Raw genomic sequence first — 17,829 nt, forward strand, 5'->3', positions numbered from 1 at the left:
GTTGTTATACTATTGGCTCACAAGCCTCGTTAGAAGTGGGAATCAAACGTTGGACATCTTCCAGAGAGATAAACAAAACATTAATTTTGGACCCACCAACATTTCTTTTATTAATTCACAATCATAATAATGTTTTTCAAAAAAAAAACATACTTTTATTTGGCACCTTTCTAAAAGCTCTCTGGATGTATTATTTAAAAATATATATATATATTCATCTAAATAAAAATGTTATCAATAATACCTTTCAAAAAATTGAATCTGCAGTGTTGGAGAAGCTGCATGTTGATTATTTTCCCTTCAAATTGTATAATTTCTTCTTCTTTCAGTGACCGCACAAGACCTGAAGACTGCAGGTAATCAGAGCTATATGTAATAGATTACATTCGATGGGATTACACAAATCTGATTAAACATTGTTCACAAAAAGGTTAAAAAAAGATGTCATGGTTGTTTCATATCACGGATAAAATGGCACCTTTTAAATCAGATTTCACAAAGTAATGTTTTTTTTAGTTTATATCACAACAAGGAGGCGATGTAATGTGATGTTGCATCATACAGTTTAAGGGATTTCTAAATATTAAATCTATAATGTGGTCTGGATTAGGCTGTAAATGTAACTTTTCCAGGCCTTGTCGGTATAATGCTGCAGGAACGTATATGGAGCAGAGAGGAGTCACAGCTTAAACTCTTTGCTAAGAAGATTACTGTTCCCTCACTGACAATCCTCTTCACTGGAAAAACTCAACTTACTTCTCCAGAGACAAATACCTGCTGTACAGAGCGGGAGAAAACATCTTCTTGTGAGGTAAGATTTTATCATTGACATGGCTGCTATTTGTGGAAATAATGATGTTTGTGTGTTTACATGTTGGTTCAGTGTTATGAATTTGTTGTGCAGTAGAGAGTGTAGAGTTTATAACTTGTGATACCGGCCTGGATGGAGTTTGTCAGTGGTAAAACTTTACAGTCTCTGCTAAGGTGTTACAAAATGTAATATAACAAAGTGAAGGAAACAACACCTCAGTATGTTATGAAGTTATTGTGTTTTACAAGATGTTGTTATTGAAAAAAAAAATCACAATTCGAAGACAAGTAACTGCTTCAAATTACGGCACAGTGCATATGTTGACTAGTGATGAAATGAAGATTTATGATTTTAAAAAGATCATATTCAATGGTAGTTTGGTTTGTACTGTGTTATACTGTGTGCAGTTCCCAGAATAGCTGTGCTACACTCCTTTCCTCTGCAGCTCAGAGAAGGATCAGGCTGGAGTAGATTACCAACTACTTATCTACTAACACACACACACACACACATGCAGGCCAAGTGGTCACAACACGATACAGAAATCAAAAGAGCCTCAATAAACCAAAACATGTCCAACAGCCTGTATTCCAGCTGATTGAATGAACCTTTATGTTTGTGTCTGTGTCTCCCCACAGGGCGTGTTGGTGATCATCTGCAGCCATGTGTGACCAGACGTTCGTGGCGGCCACTTTTGGCCCCTGCGACAGCTGTTCGAAAGCCAGTCCTCTTATGAACATCTACATTAAGAGCGAGGCCATCAACTACTGCTCCTTCTGTGTGGAACTGGTATGTTTTTTCCTCTGTTTCTCATCACTAAACAGCATGCCACATTGCTTTCATTGGGAACTGTGGCAATGTTTGCAGTATCTGAAAATTATGCTCATACATTTAAATTGAGTGGATGTAGTGTAGATCTAATAAGAGAGACTGAATCCCTACAAACTCATTAAGGTCGGCGAACTGTTTCAACCCTGTTGCCCTGAAGTTACAGGCGTCTCTGACTCTTACGTTTATCTATGAACATATTTGATGATAACAGCAATCTGTGAGGCAGCTGCCAAGCTTCTACATATGAAGGGTATCTTTAGTTTGAGGAGGATCACACTAACACTTTGTGCAACATCTGTTTAACCTAGGACACACCACTCAGCAGCACCTTTTGACATGCAACTGTACTAATGTAGCTTAAACACACACACACACTCACACACACACACACACAGGAAGTCATGAGGACCCTGAAGAGAGAGATGCATGCCACTGAACCCCCTCCTCTTTGTCAACAGCTCACTGGACACCAGTAACTATCCTAAAAGAATTTGATTGGAGGGTTTAAGTGTGTCTAAGTAAAACTCTTTTTGCAAGAAAGGTATAATAAAGTGAAGTAAACTAGTAAAATTGTGATTAAAACAACACAGAAAACTATTTTACAGTGTGTCCTCTGTCAAATGTCTTTTAGATTTAATTTAATTAATGATCCCTTGGGCAAAATCAGCTTTAAATATGCTTTATGCAAACACTGGTTAATGCTGTAGTGTCATTACTGAGCTAACATTTAATCTCATTAATGTCTTGTCTTTAATGTTTTACTCGATATTAAGGTGCCTATCACAAAGCTGTAAGCTGTAAAAATGAAAACAGTATAAGTGCTACATTTAAATAAATGCAGCAGTGGGCTCTATCAGCTGCAGCAGAACTTAGCAGCAGTAGGTAGAAATGGAGCAAATATGATTAAAAAAAAAGTTATTTTTATAAAACTATATAATATATATATACACTATATCCTGGCAGTAGTGCATGAGACAGGCAATCTGGAAAAAAAATCTTGTGCCTCTGTGTCCTCCGGTGCTCCTAATGGCATCTGCAAGATTTCACAGACCGGAGGAAAACAACCAATCAGAGCCGAGCTGGAGCCTTGCCGTCTCTGAGCAGCTGTCAATCTCTTGTGAACTCGGATCAAACGGTCAAACTAGGCAGTGCTGATCAAATATGAATCAATATTCTGTTACTGTAAGGCCTATTTCTCCCATAAAATGTTTTCAGGAACATCTTCTAGAGTACGGTTTAGCTGTAAAATGAGAATGTTTGTTACCTGGAGACCATGGATGTATTAAAAGAACTGGATACAGCGTTGGAGGCGGGTCCCCGGTCATTCCTATGAGAGTTGCTTATTGGCGCATGAAGCCTAAATGGCTCGACTTCTGTCTGGAAAAGTACCCGTATCTTGGCGGATCTTGGGCAACGGGGACATGCGCAGCAGCGTCCGCTCGGTCACATGACTCAGTCACAGGGTCCCAACGTCACGCCGTCGTCACGGCTTGCGCTCCAGCCTCGGTCTGGGTCTCACTCACATGAACGGAGGAAGGGAAATAACTCTGGATTCAGCTATTAGTGCATTTTACAACTTTAAACATTAAACAAACTTAATCTTTTGAATAAGGGCTATTACAGTGTTCGTACTGGGAAGTTGATTCATCTAAAAAAAAATTATCCGCTGAGTTACAGACGTCTCATTCCCAATGTAAGTCTATGGGAAAAAGTCTTTTTGGGCCCAACGGCATCACGGGACTGACACGGAGGTTGCAGTACCGCCATTTGGCCACTACGAAAGTCCGGATCATTGACCTGCACACTCCCTGGGGGCTTGCATGAGACCAGTTGAGAAAATACCAAGCACCGCCCACCAGCTGGAGCACAGCCAATAGGAACGCTCTCTCTCTCTCTGAAATGACCTGTGATTGGCCGAAATCTGTCACTGGCTAGATTATCTAAAGTCTGAAAACAGAGCCATGAGGAGGTGCAGAAGTCTAGTTTTCTCTCAGAACACTTGAATTACAATATGCTGAAAGGTAATTATGGCATTTTTGCCCAATGATGCCAAAAATATTCTGCCTACTTAAGCTTTAAATTGTGGTCCTAGTATTAGAGTTTTTTTTTTTTTTTTTTTTTAAAATGAACTCTCCTACACTAATTGAACTATGTGAATTTATACTGTAGGACTAGCAGTGTGTAAATGTCTGTGGTGCCTGTTTAAATGTGGAGGATGGAGTAGGGGGGCGGGGGGGATGACACACTGAAGCAGAGCACGAGATGAGAGTGACACGCGCGGCGCAGCATCACTGTCGCGCTCGTCCTCCTCTCGCATCATTTCTCCCCTCGTTTCTCTCCTTCTCTGAGTGTGTTGTTGTTGTTGTTGTTTTCCTCTCTAAAGATGGCTTGTCAGGGGCTCACAGCAGGGGAATCCGTGGCGAGCCTGAAGAGAGAGAGCGACAATCTGAAGAAGAAGCTGGAGGAGGAGAGAGGGAAGCTCAACGACATAGAGTGTAAGTGACAACTAAACAACTAGAAACAACTACAGTTAACATGTTCTGTGTGTGTTTATTGAAGATGATGAGATTGTGCATAATATCTTCTGTGAGTCCCACTGCCTCCAGTCTGTGGTGGCATGTATAACCAGCTCAGTAGGCTACCTTTATAAACTGTAGGTAAGGTACAGCAGGCTACTTGTGCTTTCACTTGAGTGTTTACATTTTCTGCTACTTTTTACTTTTCTTCATTTCAGAGTGAAATATTCTTGCACTTTCTGCTCTACTAGCATACATTTATCTGACAGTTACTAGTAACTTTGCAAAATAACATTTTTTACATTAAAAAAAACTAAAATATGATGAATTGTTAAAGATTAACCTGCCCGAAGGTGTATAAAATGCATTAAAGGTCCCATATCGTGCTCATTTTCAGGTTCATTCTTGTATTTTGTGTTTCTACTAGAGCATGTTTACATGCTGTAATGTTAAAAAAAACAACGTTATTTTCCTCATACTGTCAGCCTGAATATGCCTGTATTTTACTCTCGGTCTGAAACACTCCGTTTTAGCTTATTTTGATGGAATTGCAACAGAATAGCGTTGCTAGGCAACAGCTTGGGTCCATGTGTACTTCCTGTCAGCTGATGACATCACATACACTGCAACCAGGAATAAACTGGGACACATTTAGAATGTTTACGTTTAAAATTATGTCAAGGGTCTAAATATTGTATATTTGTGACATCACGAATGGGCAGAAATCCTGACAGCTTGTTTTAAATTCAGAGTTTCTGAATACGGGCTGTTTGTATTTCCCTGTGGATTGAGTGTTTCGATACTTTCACAGTATTTATATAGGACTTAAGCCTGCTTTATAATAAAAAAACATGAAAATCTCACTTTTTTATAATATGGGACCTTTAAAATCAGCTCCAACTTGACTAGCTAGAAATTAAATGCTGATTACACTCTATGTTTAGGCATCTTTAATAATAATCCAACTATATCTTATATAATGATATAGCACAAACAGGCATCGTTCTGCTGCATTTGAAGTACTTTTACTATTGATACTTTGGTGCAATTTGCAGATAATATTTCTGTACTTTTACTTATAAGTAAGATTTTGAATGAGGCACTTTTACTTGTAACGGAGTATTTTTACATTGAGGTATTCCTTCTTTTACTTAAGTAAAGGATCTGAGTAGTTCTTCCACTGCTGCTGACCGTCAAAATTTCTCAAAAACCTTACAAAACTAACTGAATTTTGCGTGTGTGTGTGTGTGTGTGTGTGTGTGTGTGTGTGTGTGTGCACGCGTGCGTGCATGTGTGTGTGCGTGTGTATGTTGGTACCTCAGTGAACCAGGTGGCTGAGAAGATTGAGGTGTTGGGTGCTCTCTCCATAAAGACCAGACGTGTGCTGAAGGGTCATAGCAACAAGGTGCTGTGTATGGACTGGTGCAAAGACAAACGTCGTCTAGTCAGCTCTTCACAGGTAGGCCTATACTGTATACCTGCAGGTAACATGGACACATACAAATGTATATTAAGAGAAATATAGTGCAGTACTGTCTAATATGGTACAATGTTAATTTTACGCTGTGTAACCATATAATATATGGGCTTTTTTTTGTAATGCATATTTTTCTTTTCTTATCTAGGATGGCAAAGTGATTGTCTGGGATGCATTCACTCTTAATAAGGTGAGTAGATGTCTGTGTGGTGCTTTTGTGCATATGTAAGAGATTGTGTTAATTAATATGAATAATAATTAAGGGCTGAATATAAACAGCTTTAGATTCTTTTGAAGAAGAAAAGAACACATTTTTGGACATGAATTAAGGGCTCAAATGTACAGAAAATTAAAGTTCTGATTTTTGATATTCCTATTTGGGTTTTACTTTTATGACAGGGGCCAAATAGAGGAGAAATTTTAGGATATGTTGTAAATTTGTATTTAAAAGTTTTAATTATAACCTCAATACTCAGAAACACACAAACATATTGAATGATTTCAAGATACTATTGCCATCCTTTGATAATGTTTTACCTTCATGTCTAAGGAAATAAATTCTCCACTAGTTTAATACGTCAAAAGGTTCTAAATACTACAATACCCATGAGACTTAGCAAACATGGAGAAGAGTTCAGAGTTGGTAATTGATCTATAGTCCAACAATAAAGTAATTCAACAAGTCCTACAACCTAACCCTTTACACCTTGCATTAAAATGCGTTTTGGTCGATCGGATTGCAATCGGATAGTGTTTAACCACGTGAAAGTAAAGGTGTAAATGCACCCGAAACGCTTTGAGTTAGGATTGTGATCAGATCAGCCGGACCACCTCCGGAGGTGATCAGGGACGCATTGTGACCACATTCAACACAAGTGTAAATGCAATTGCGTTTACAACCCACATACAACAAGTATGTGAAAGGAGAGAAAGGATGTGACGTCCAGTTGTTCGAGCCGGACAGAGCGATCAGATCTCAATCAGATCATGCATATTATTACACGGCTGTGTTGAATACTCGATTGTGATTGGTCAATCACGGCGTTCTGCAGTCTGTAATTTCTTTATAACACTGTTGTTATGTATAGCAGACCGTTGCTATGGGCACAGCTCTGATCTCGGACTCTGTGGCCGACCGTTTTTGTGTCAAAATATTGATTTCTTAAGTAAGTAGCCGTGTAATAAGCGGGATAATGTACAGCTAGCCGGTCATTGTTGTGAAAGAATCCCCTTCAGGGCGATGAGAGACTAGCATCGCCCAGTTGGGGATTCTTTCACAACAATGACCGGCTCGCTGTAAATGTTATCAGGTTAAATCATATCTAGATACAATCACAGTCACACAAAACTGTCTGTGGAAAAAAAATGAATGAGACTTTAACTTTCATGAGCTTGGTTGACCAATTGAACCTACTTCTCTAGTTTTTCCCTTTGAATGCAGGTGCTCATGTTCTCTTCACCATAAGTGCTAGTGTTGAGTGGGAGGGATGGGGGTTGTCATCCTCTGCTGCCATACTCCTCTGAGACACATGGAAATATGCGTTTAAAGATTATCTATCCATCTGTCCCTTGTGATGACTGTGTGTGCCTGAGTGCACTTAAATGGCAGCCAGGATTCAGCCTCGTCTGACCATCATGTCACTTGATGGAGCAGAAATAACCGCTCTGAACATAATCCCTATTAATACTGGTTTACTGCAGCTGTCTGTGTATGTGTGGCTGTCTGTGTGTATGTGTAAGAGAATAGCTGTTTTCTACTAATTAAAGAGAATGTGTCTTCTTAACCAGTAATGAATTACCACAAACACCCTATTCATGTTTTTTCTCCCTTTTGCATGCATGTGTGTGTGTGTTTTCTGTGTGTGTTAGGAACATGGGGTAACCCTGCCGTGTACATGGGTTATGGCGTGTGCTTATGCCCCCTCAGGTTGTGCTGTGGCATGTGGGTAAGTAAAGAGAATTTCTCTTTTTATTGCTTAGATTTAATAAACCGCTACCCTTTCCAATAATCAAAAAAATCCACTACAAAACTGTTAAGTGAAATCATATATTTGGAATTGTTTTAATACAAAGTTATTACTGTTATGAAAGAGAAATATGTTCTAGAGATTTTATCTTATATGTCAATAATTCAACTGACCCTTATTGCTTTTTTTTAAGAACGTCACACTCATGTAGTTATATTTAAAAAGAAATACTGTATAATAGATCCTCATTTTGTGTACAATGGCTACTTCAATTGTGTATGTTTGGTGACTGCTACTGCTATTGCTCAGTGGCACTAAATTAGGTCCTACTGGGAATATGATTTATTCAATATACTGAATCTTACACATAATGGAAGAAATGTTAATTCACTACACTCAGTCATCATTTCTCTGTCAGCCTGGATCAATAAGGCTATATCCATACCCTAAACCCTGAGTAATAATTGTCTACTATTTCATCTTAAACGAAGTGAACCATCATTTAACCTTTTGTGTTTCTATCTCCTTCAAAAGCGGATTGGATAACAAGTGCTCAGTGTTCCCGCTGTCACTGGACAAAAACGAGAACTTGGCTGCAAAGAAGAAGTCTGTTGCCATGCACACCAACTATGTATCAGGATGCACCTTCACCAGCTCTGACATGCAGGTGAGCACCAGTTCAATAACCTGTGAGAAACTGGAAATAAGAGCGTTTTATAGATGAAACTTTCAGAATACATTCTGAAATGATGCACGTTTTTTTTTTTTTTTTGTGGATAAAAGAGTTAACATTGACTTGAATCTGAGAGTTATGGTAGGATCTGAACCTGAAGGGTTTGGTGGTGTTTGGTGGAGCTTGGAGAGGACTTGGTCCAGCTAGGGGTCTGCCATGAGGTGAAGACTACTGTTCACGGTGTTGCAATTTTAAATGAATGCTTGCCATAGCTGGTCTATCTTGTCAATTTCCTGTGAATATATGGAGTATATCTACTCTTTACATTTACCACATTTTGCCCTGACATGCTCTTTTCGCAATTTACAATCTCTACAATTAACAGACTTCAGCTGTTAAACCACCAACATCATGTTAAAGCTAATAGAACCTCATGGTCCCGTTAACATTAACTAGCAAGAGACAAGTACCAGTATTGTGGTGGGAAGAGCTCGTCCGGGATTTTAACCCGAGATGATGGCAAATATATATTATTATTGCTATAGATTTTATACATTTATTCAAAATACTATATTTTAGGATTGTTATTTTGTTGCATCATTATTATTTTTTGCACTGATGTATTATAGTCTATGTCAAGTCAATTTTATTTGTATAACCCAAAATCACAAATCACAAATTTGCCTCAGGGAACTTTATCTAATGTAGGTTTTATGAGTCAGCCATTAACTAGTCTTTTGACTGTTACTTTCTTCTCCCCAACAAGACAGAGGGAACGTAGGGGACATCTTCAACAGGAGAACATGAAGGAAATGGTCTGCGATATTGGGCTTTAATAATGTATACCTCTGGCTCTCAGCAAGGCAAAGGAGCACAGTGACAGAGGACAGGGTGATGGATGGTGGGGCTTAGGAAAGGGGGGCAGAAAAGAGACTGGGGAGGGTGATGGCCCTCTATCCTGGGTGTATTAATAGACACTGAGGGGTCTTTATCTAGGGAAGAGGCCGTTATCTAGGAAAGAGAGGAGCACACCGACCTGAGGGCAGAACATTTAACACATAGACACGCACATGCATGTGTTCTTCCTGACTTTCTCTCTCACGCTGCTTCTCACACACAAAGACACACGCATACACATGAGCACACTGTAACGCTCACAGCCTTTATATTATACCATTAAAATAGGCCATGGCCGTGGACTACATTGAGGGCTCAGAAAGTGTGTTCACTATACACTTTTTTTTGAAAGGCTGGTTCCATGTTTTCAAGCAGCTTTAAAATCTTCTAACAGGAGAGTTAGATAGATAGATAGATACCTTATTGATCCTGAAGGAAATGTAGGCATCCAGTAGCTTAAACAACACATCCAACACCAATACACCTTAAAAAGAGATGAAATCGAATACTGTTTGTGTTGTTGTATCTGTGTGTGTGTGTCTGTCCAACTGAGAATAACATTTAAGTAGTGCACTGGCTTTCAGCTGGTGAGTTTTGATATATAAGATCTGCTGTTGCAGTTGAGTGAGTGAGGCTTTCTCATTAGAGACATTTACATGTGGGATTACTGTGTAATTTAATGAGCCCCTTGCAAGTATTTCATATATGGTAACATGCAGGTGGTGGTAAGCAAAATCAGACTGATGCAAAGGCTCTCTGTTTGATCAGTGAAGTTCCCATCTGTGTATGTGTGTGTCAGTAATTGTGGCTTACTGATAATTGCATTCATGTTGACACTGGAGCTACATCTCAGTGCAGGCAGGATGTGGTGTGTTTTTGTGCCTGAGGTCATCCAGCAGGAGCTCTCTAATCCACCAACCAGCAGGGATCTCTGATGTCTGCATGTGTCTCTAAGTGCCCATAATCTGTTTTCATCAGAGGAATCGCTGACATTTTGGTATTTTGTGTGCTTGTTTGTTTGTGAATACATGATGCGTAGTGAGAGTGAGGAAGTAGTGAAAGCGGATGTTGATGACGCTGTTCTGTTTCTTTTAAGCCACCAGTGAGGTCAAAATGATCAAATGTCCGGCACTAGACTTTTCCCCTGGAAATATTATTCCATCAAGTCAATAATTTCTGATTTATTTTTGGCTCTTTCAATTCTCAGTTTAAAGTGTTAAAATTGAGGAAGGAAAGCAAAGTCATTAGCCAAAGTCATATATAAAGTAGAAAACGAATAACCAACATTTAATATGCATTGTGTAGGTGTTTGCAACAAAATAAATGCTGTTACTTCTCAAGAGTGATAAAAGTCATAGAATAGTATGTTGAAAGAGTAATATATGTCATGAAAAAAAGTCATAGTATAGCATGTCGACAAAGTTCATGAAATATAATCATAGTATAGTATGTCAAGAGATTTCATGAAAAATAAGTCAAAGTATAGCATGTCGTAAAATTTAATGAAAAAAAGTCAGAGTATAGTATGTCAAAGAATTTCATGAAGAAAAGTCATAGTATAGTATGTTAAAAGATTTCATGAAAAAAAAATCATAGTATAATATGTTGAAAATTATCATGAAATATAGTCATAGTATAGTATGTCAAAAGATAACATGAGAAAAGTCATAGTATACCATGTCGAAAAATGTCATGAAAGATAAATGTCATAGTATAGCATGTTGAAACATTTCATGAAAAAAAGTCATTGTATAGTATGTTGAAAGGTTTCACGAAACAAAGTCACAGTATAGTATGTCGAAAAATTTGATGATAAAACATCACAGTATAGTATGTCGACAAAGTTCATGAAATATAGTCATAGTATAGCATGTCGAAAGATTTCGTGAAAAATAAGTCATAGTGTAGTATGTAGAAAGATTTCATGAAAAAAAATCATAATATGGCATGTCGTAAAATTTAATGAAAAAAAGTCAGATTATAGCATGTCAAAATATTTCATGAAAAAAGTCACAGTGTAGTATGTAGAAAGATTTCATGAAAAAAAATCATAATATGGCATTTCGAAAAATTTCACCAAAAACAGTCATAGTATATGTTGAAAATCATCATGAAATATAGTCATAGTATAGTATGTCAAAAAATGTCATGAAAAAAAAGTTATAGTATGTCGAAAAATGTAATGAAAAAAAGTCTATATTAAACCCAATTCAGCCTAGTTTCACCCTTCAGCCCATACATCTTGGAGTTTCCAACAGAATACAGAAATTACCCATCTTCACCCAACAAAGTACCTCTGTGACGTCACTTCCTCCTGTCCTTCCGACAGTGTATGTTTCGCTGCCAGTGTTTGCTCAGTTTTTACTCCACACTTCCCTAAGTAAGTCATCCTACGGTGCTTTCAAAGAGAGAACAAATTCTCCACAATGAGATAAAGTTTATGTCTTACCCTTGCTCCAAAATACTTTGGAATAAAGTAAGCTTCATGTTTTCATATTGTGTGTGGGTGTTTTTGTGCATGTGTATGTGTCCGTTAGATCCTGACCTCCAGCGGTGATGGCACATGTGCCTTGTGGGATGTGGAGAGCGGGCAGCTGCTTCAGAGTTTCCATGGTCACACAGCTGATGTCTTGTCCCTGGACCTCGCCCCATCTGAAACTGGAAACACATTTGTCTCTGGGGTGAGAGAGACAGATAGTGTGTGTTTATGATTCATGACAAAACCCTATATTTGATGGTCCTCTTTGGATTCAGCCTTATTTATGAAACTGACATTTTGAAGAAACTGTATTTTTACAGAACAGCAACAATATTTTATTTCTGTGTGTGTGTTATCAGGGCTGTGATAAGAAGGCCAACGTGTGGGACATGCGCTCTGGACAGAACGTTCAGTCTTTTGAGAGCCATGAGTCCGACATCAACTGTGTAAAGTGAGTACAGCTCTTTGATAAAAAATAAAACAAAAGTATCACAGTGTCTTTCTTATTAAGTAAGTTTGAGATGAGATAGATATGACATAAAACTGTTGTCACACTTCTGCTACTACTATTACAAATAGAGACCTAAATGATATAATTCCACCCTAGATGATCAAAATCCAGAATGAACTAAGGCATTTTACCTACATGTGTGTGTCTGCACACATGCTCAATGTCATAGAAGACATCTGATGCACTCTGCTACCCTTTAATTCTTTGTCTTTAATGAATGAGAGACTGTAGTGCCCTTATCGTAAATCATATTTTAAATTTGGTAAAACTTTGAAACCCCTTAGGTTGAATACTCAGCTAAAAGTATAAAATAACTTTCAAATCTAGCTTTCCAGTTATCTAGGTTTGTGGAAAAATATTTTTATTGAGACCAACTATTGAGTTATTTTAGCCAAATGTACCAAAACACGGAACATAAATCAGCATCAGCCACGTTATTCGTTTTTGTTTTACATTGAGGAGACCGAGATCAAGTTTCAGCCCTGTGATGCAGTTCAAGCAGCAGAATTACTCACTTACTTAAAATGATTAATCAGGTTTCTTTCATATAGTAAACTTGCTGGTGCAGCACTAACCCTCGGTCATTTGTGTACAGGTACTACCCCAGTGGAGATGCATTTGCTTCTGCTTCAGACGATTCCACAGTGAGTCACGTCATATGACCCTGCTTATCAGTTTGTTGTGGTGTGTCTGCTGGTCGTGTCAATATGTCTCCTGTGCAAGATTGTTTAAATTGACGTCCTCAGTGCATGTTTAGAAAGGCAATTGATTTATTGGACTCACTCTGAATCGCTTTCTTGTCGTAATTTGATGACGGGGTGAACTCCGTGATCTCAGTGTCACATTGTGGTACTTGTAGGCTACCTCTAACAGAATAACACATCAACAGAAACAAGTACATACAAATATCAGAGATGTGTGCTGACAAGCTTATTACTAATCCTGACCCTGTTGTTATGATAGACTGTAATAGAGTGGTGCAGGAGTGAGTCCTAAAACCCAGAAATTTGTAATTTTAGCACTTCCGGTTCTCTCGTCTGGAAGTCAATGGGTGTTTAGTTAGATGCCTGAAATAAGGTCTGTGGTTAACACAAGCTTAAGAGATTTTAACATTTTGTTCTATGACATAAAATATGTCAGTAAATATCACATGAATCTCATGAATTTTGAAGCCTTTATGTGGCTTAATTAAAGGTGGTTCATAAAAATTGTGTTCATTTGTGGAGATTATCTTGCTGAACAAAACTCTGTTTGTCACAGAGTTTATTTTCTGCAATAATCCAAAGGAAAAATCCCATTGGCTTTTTGTCATGGGAACCTGAGTGATGCTAACTTCCTGACTGGCCTACAAAAATACGTCATCAAGTACACGAAAACTACTGTTGTCAAATGACCATTGTGTGTCCTGTCTGTATCTGTGTTGTTTCATGTTTATTGTTGTCCCTCAGTGCCGATTCTATGATCTGCGAGCTGACCGTGAGGTAGCCGTCTACCAGAAGGACAGCATCATATTTGGTGCTTCCACTGTGGACTTCTCTCTGAGTGGTAAGGAGTTTGTAAAGCACTTTAAGTTGAATCAACCATTGATAGTGTATTGAATAATATGCATTACTCATCAGCATCTAAAGGGAGAGTTAACAGTTCACGAAAATAATGCAGTATTTAATATGAATAAAGCTATTTTTAATTATTCCGGGAAAAATTTGTTCTCTATTTCATGATTTCAACTAATCCTTCGTCGGTCTCTACTTCCCTTTCTTCCAAATTCCCCACTTCCTCTTTCGTGTACTTTCTCTCCCTCTCGTTTCCTGACGCCCCCAGGTCGCCTGCTTTTCGCTGGGTATAATGACTACACCATCAATGCGTGGGACGTTTTGAAGGGAACTCGTGTCTCTGTCCTGTTTGGCCATGAGAACCGCGTCAGCAGAGTCAGAGTGTCACCTGATGGCACAGCGCTCTGCTCGGCCTCCTGGGACAACACCTTACGGGTGAGCAGGAGTTTCCCTTCCCTTCGCTGTTTTTTTGTTTTTCACATTATTTTGTCACGCATGCAATCACATCACAATATCTGTGTTTAATAAATGAATTTGGAGAATAACGTTGAGCTTTTTAATAATATTAACATCTGAATTGTGATGTTTTTTGTTAGGATTAGGATTATAACTAATCAAGCCAATCCAGTATGTGCTTGGATCATAGAATAGAAAATAGTTTATCGTCTGCTTTTCGCGTACAAAAGCAGACATTTGCCTTTGGTTGGACTATCATATTCATCTGATAATTGTTAATAAATTAGGTTGGGCTACTTACCTGTGACTGAGTCTAAAAGATTTGAGAGTCAAGTGTCTGGTTACAAAAAACGTGGCCAACCATGTCCTAATTTTAACAATTTGAATACATTTATTTTTTTACATTTGCTTTTTTAAAACAAAAAGGGTGTTATGGTTGGTGGGCTGGTAACTACTGTTATGTTTAACCATGACTTCTCTCATGCAGATTTGGTCCTAGAGCTGATATCACAGTTGTGATCCAGTGACGACAGCACCAGCATTATGCGACTGCCAAGACTGCAAGTCCCTGTCTGAAACCGACACTACTGTGTGTACATACAAATCTTCAGTGTGACAAACACACAGAAGCAAAACAAAATAAATAAAAAATCCCTTCTGAATGAGAATATATCATTGAGTCATAACTGTAGGGTTGGTATTCATTGAAGCGACAGTTTCGATTCGTAATCTTTGTTATTGTTAGCTTGATGACTGTTTGTATAATTATGTAAGTGATAATGCTAATGCAGTGGGAAATAACTGAGTGTAAAGAGCCACATGTGTCTGTTCTGCCATGTAGACCTACAGATATATCTTGTAAATTATGTACATCAGTTCACTGTTACCTGTCCTGTGAGAAATATACTGTAGGTGTACACACTGTAATTGCTGTTACAGCGGCACTCTGCCATAGATATAGTCATGATTATCCAAAGGAAGATAACTTTAATGTAGCACAGATTTTTCTTATTTTAATATACATAAACCTCAACAGCTTAGATTAATTTCTTGTGAGAAAAATAAAGCAGATTTTAAGTATTTTTTGTTGCTTTGTTTTTCTCTTCTGCCTTCTGATAACCTATCTGGAAGCCTGGTATGCAGGTGGCGCCAGAACAGATAAAGGTGACCCGAAATGTCTCTGCATAAGAAAAACACAAATAGATGTTTGGTATATCCACTGATTGTAACTGATTGTGCCACACAGGCTGCAGTCTGTGTGTGGCACCGAGGTTGACCTAGATTCAATCCCAATAGCTGACATTTGCATTTCTTCCATTCTGAGCATCGGAGAAATGTAAATGTAGAGAGGCCTGATGATTCTGTCAATGTGGTCTTATGACTGACTTTCACAGACCATTCTGTGTGTGTGTGTGTGTGTTTGGAAGATACTATTCTTAGTAAGATATCCCAAGAAAAAATGTCATCCTGATTTTTCAACAACAAAAAGACAACTAAATGGGCTCAAGGGAAAATGTAGAGTACTGATTAACACTTATTTGGTTACACTGTCTGCCACCAGGGGGCATCGCACTGCATCACAATAGTAACCGCAATGTCTGGCTGTCCTTCCTATGAAAAGTCCTGTGGTGCTTTTGTTTTGTTTTTCTAAGAAATCCCTTGCATAATTTAAGAATACATATCCTTGGAGAAGAGCACATCTCTATCGAGTGCTAAAGATTAGAAAAATCAATTTAAATTGTCACCTGTGGACAGTGTTTGGTAGAGATTCTCAAACTTTGAAGGATCATTTGGCATGTTTTATACTATTTACTGCATATATGTTATATCACAGCTAACAATTTTGCAATCCATGCTGGTGTTTTTTTACATATTTGGATTTGTTTTTTCTACCATTTCAGTCATCCAATGGTTTCCATTCATCTCTGTATGATACACTCATAACTAACTTCAGTTATGTCATCTATCACAGTGAACATCCACCCGATTCGACTGTTATCAGGCCATTAAATAGGCGTTATCAGTTGTATAAGCACCATAGATGTGAGTCATTACGCCTACTATGCCTACTATGTTGTAAAAGTGAAAGTGAAATTTAAAAGCAACACGTTCTAACACGTTGTAAAACTGAATGAAACGTCACGTTTTGAACGCATACAAAAAGGCGTCTTCAGGTTTAGGCAAAAAAACTACAACTTTAGGTTAAGGAAAAAAAAAAAAAAAGGTTTTGGCAACAAAACTACAACTTCTTTAGGTTTAGGCAAAAAACTACAACTTTAGGTTTAGATAAAAAACAACAACTTTAGGTTCAGGCAAAAAAAAAAGGTTTTGGCAACAAAACTACAACTTCTTTAGGTTTAGGCAAAATAAAACAGTTAAGTCGAGGGGAAAAAATCGTGTTTTGGGCTAAATAACTACGGACACAAGGACAATTACGCAATGTCATAATTACTACGGTCGCTGTCGTGTTCTTTTATACCTTCTTTTGGTGATCTACCATGTGAATAGAGGGTAAAACCTACTAATGGGTGTAGTAGGCCCCTATTGACCCACATCTATGGTGCTTATAGCTACTGATGACGCCTATTTAATAGCCTGACAACAGTCTAATCGGCTAGAACATCAAGTCCGCATGTACTTTTATGTATAACTTTTATTATTTAAAATAAAATACAATGTTGGTAGGCCTACAATTACCTCAATATAAAACTCAATTTTTCCAGCACTTGATGTAATTTTGTTCTCCTAAGTGGGAGAATATACGGTATATCTCTCTGTGTTTTCATGACTGTTTGTACAAGTGTGTGTCCTCAAAGCATTATTGATCATATGGTCTCTCCATCTTACACGTCTTCATACGGTCAAAGATCAGCTGTCCTTATCTACGTCATCACTTTACGTATCACACAACAATCCCCTGAGTGTTGGGAATATACATGAACTGTTTTTATATCATTACTAAACTGTGGTGAAAGGCACCAAAAACAAAACTGTCCTACCAATAACTGCACAGGAGGTTGAGTCTCTTCTACAAGAACTGCAGCATCCTCGTTACTTTCACTGTGAAAAAAGAAGAAAAACATATCTGTGTGAGTCTGAGCTCCCTGGAAACCCTGAATTCTACTCGGTTTCAGATGATCAAATTTGTTTCCCCATGCTATCTGGGGGGATTTGTAGTTTTTTTTGTCATCTTGCTTTATCTATTTATTGTTTTATATTAAAACTCCAGCCTCAATTAAAGTTTCTCTGGAATTCAACGAGGGAAACAACTAGAGGGAAACACCAAGGTAGAGAGGAGAGGTTGGTGAAGACGGGAAGAAAAAAGGGACTGATGGCTGTGAGGACAGAGGGGTTTTACCCTGCACAGGAATAGGAAATACCCAAGAATATCACCAGAAACCAAATTAAGGTACCAAACTACCTGAACCATCTGCATTGACTGGCATTAATTTGATTACAAACTCTCTGCATATTTCACTTCCTCATACTGATCACTGAACCGATGTCTGTGTGTGTAGTTTACAAGCTCTGATGTCACACATTGAAAGCGAGAGGACTGTTGGTAATGAATGAAACTTAAAATCACGAGTCTGCTCTCAGAAGCAGTCAACTGAGACCTATATTTAGCTTAGATGGTTAAATGATGATGACATATGAA

General features: G+C 38.1%; 1 protein-coding gene and 1 long non-coding RNA gene across 2 annotated transcripts in view; one reads left to right on the forward strand and one right to left on the reverse strand.

The window, feature by feature from the left end:
* Window positions 1–538: 538 nt before the first annotated feature.
* gnb5b (guanine nucleotide binding protein (G protein), beta 5b) lies at window positions 539–15,251 on the forward strand. Its single transcript, XM_037757908.1, has 13 exons — window positions 539–811; window positions 1,450–1,600; window positions 4,026–4,137; window positions 5,481–5,617; window positions 5,784–5,825; window positions 7,505–7,581; window positions 8,137–8,269; window positions 11,710–11,853; window positions 12,011–12,102; window positions 12,758–12,806; window positions 13,611–13,707; window positions 13,984–14,150; window positions 14,659–15,251. The coding sequence occupies exons 2-13, from the start codon at window positions 1,475–1,477 to the stop codon at window positions 14,668–14,670; spliced, it is 1,188 nt and encodes a 395-aa protein (XP_037613836.1). The 5' UTR covers window positions 539–811; window positions 1,450–1,474; the 3' UTR covers window positions 14,671–15,251.
* Window positions 3,207–17,829, reverse strand: part of LOC119481255 — a 19,432-nt gene continuing 4,809 nt past the window's right edge. The window contains exons 2-5 of the long non-coding RNA XR_005205150.1: window positions 17,171–17,231; window positions 11,718–11,848; window positions 5,476–5,636; window positions 3,207–4,067 (exon numbers count right to left, since the gene is read on the reverse strand). This is a non-coding gene — a long non-coding RNA (uncharacterized LOC119481255). The remainder of the gene's footprint in view (window positions 4,068–5,475; window positions 5,637–11,717; window positions 11,849–17,170; window positions 17,232–17,829) is intronic.

The sequence above is a fragment of the Sebastes umbrosus genome, chromosome 2 (assembly GCF_015220745.1).
Source record: "Sebastes umbrosus isolate fSebUmb1 chromosome 2, fSebUmb1.pri, whole genome shotgun sequence".
Taxonomy (NCBI): Eukaryota; Metazoa; Chordata; class Actinopteri; order Perciformes; family Sebastidae; genus Sebastes; species Sebastes umbrosus.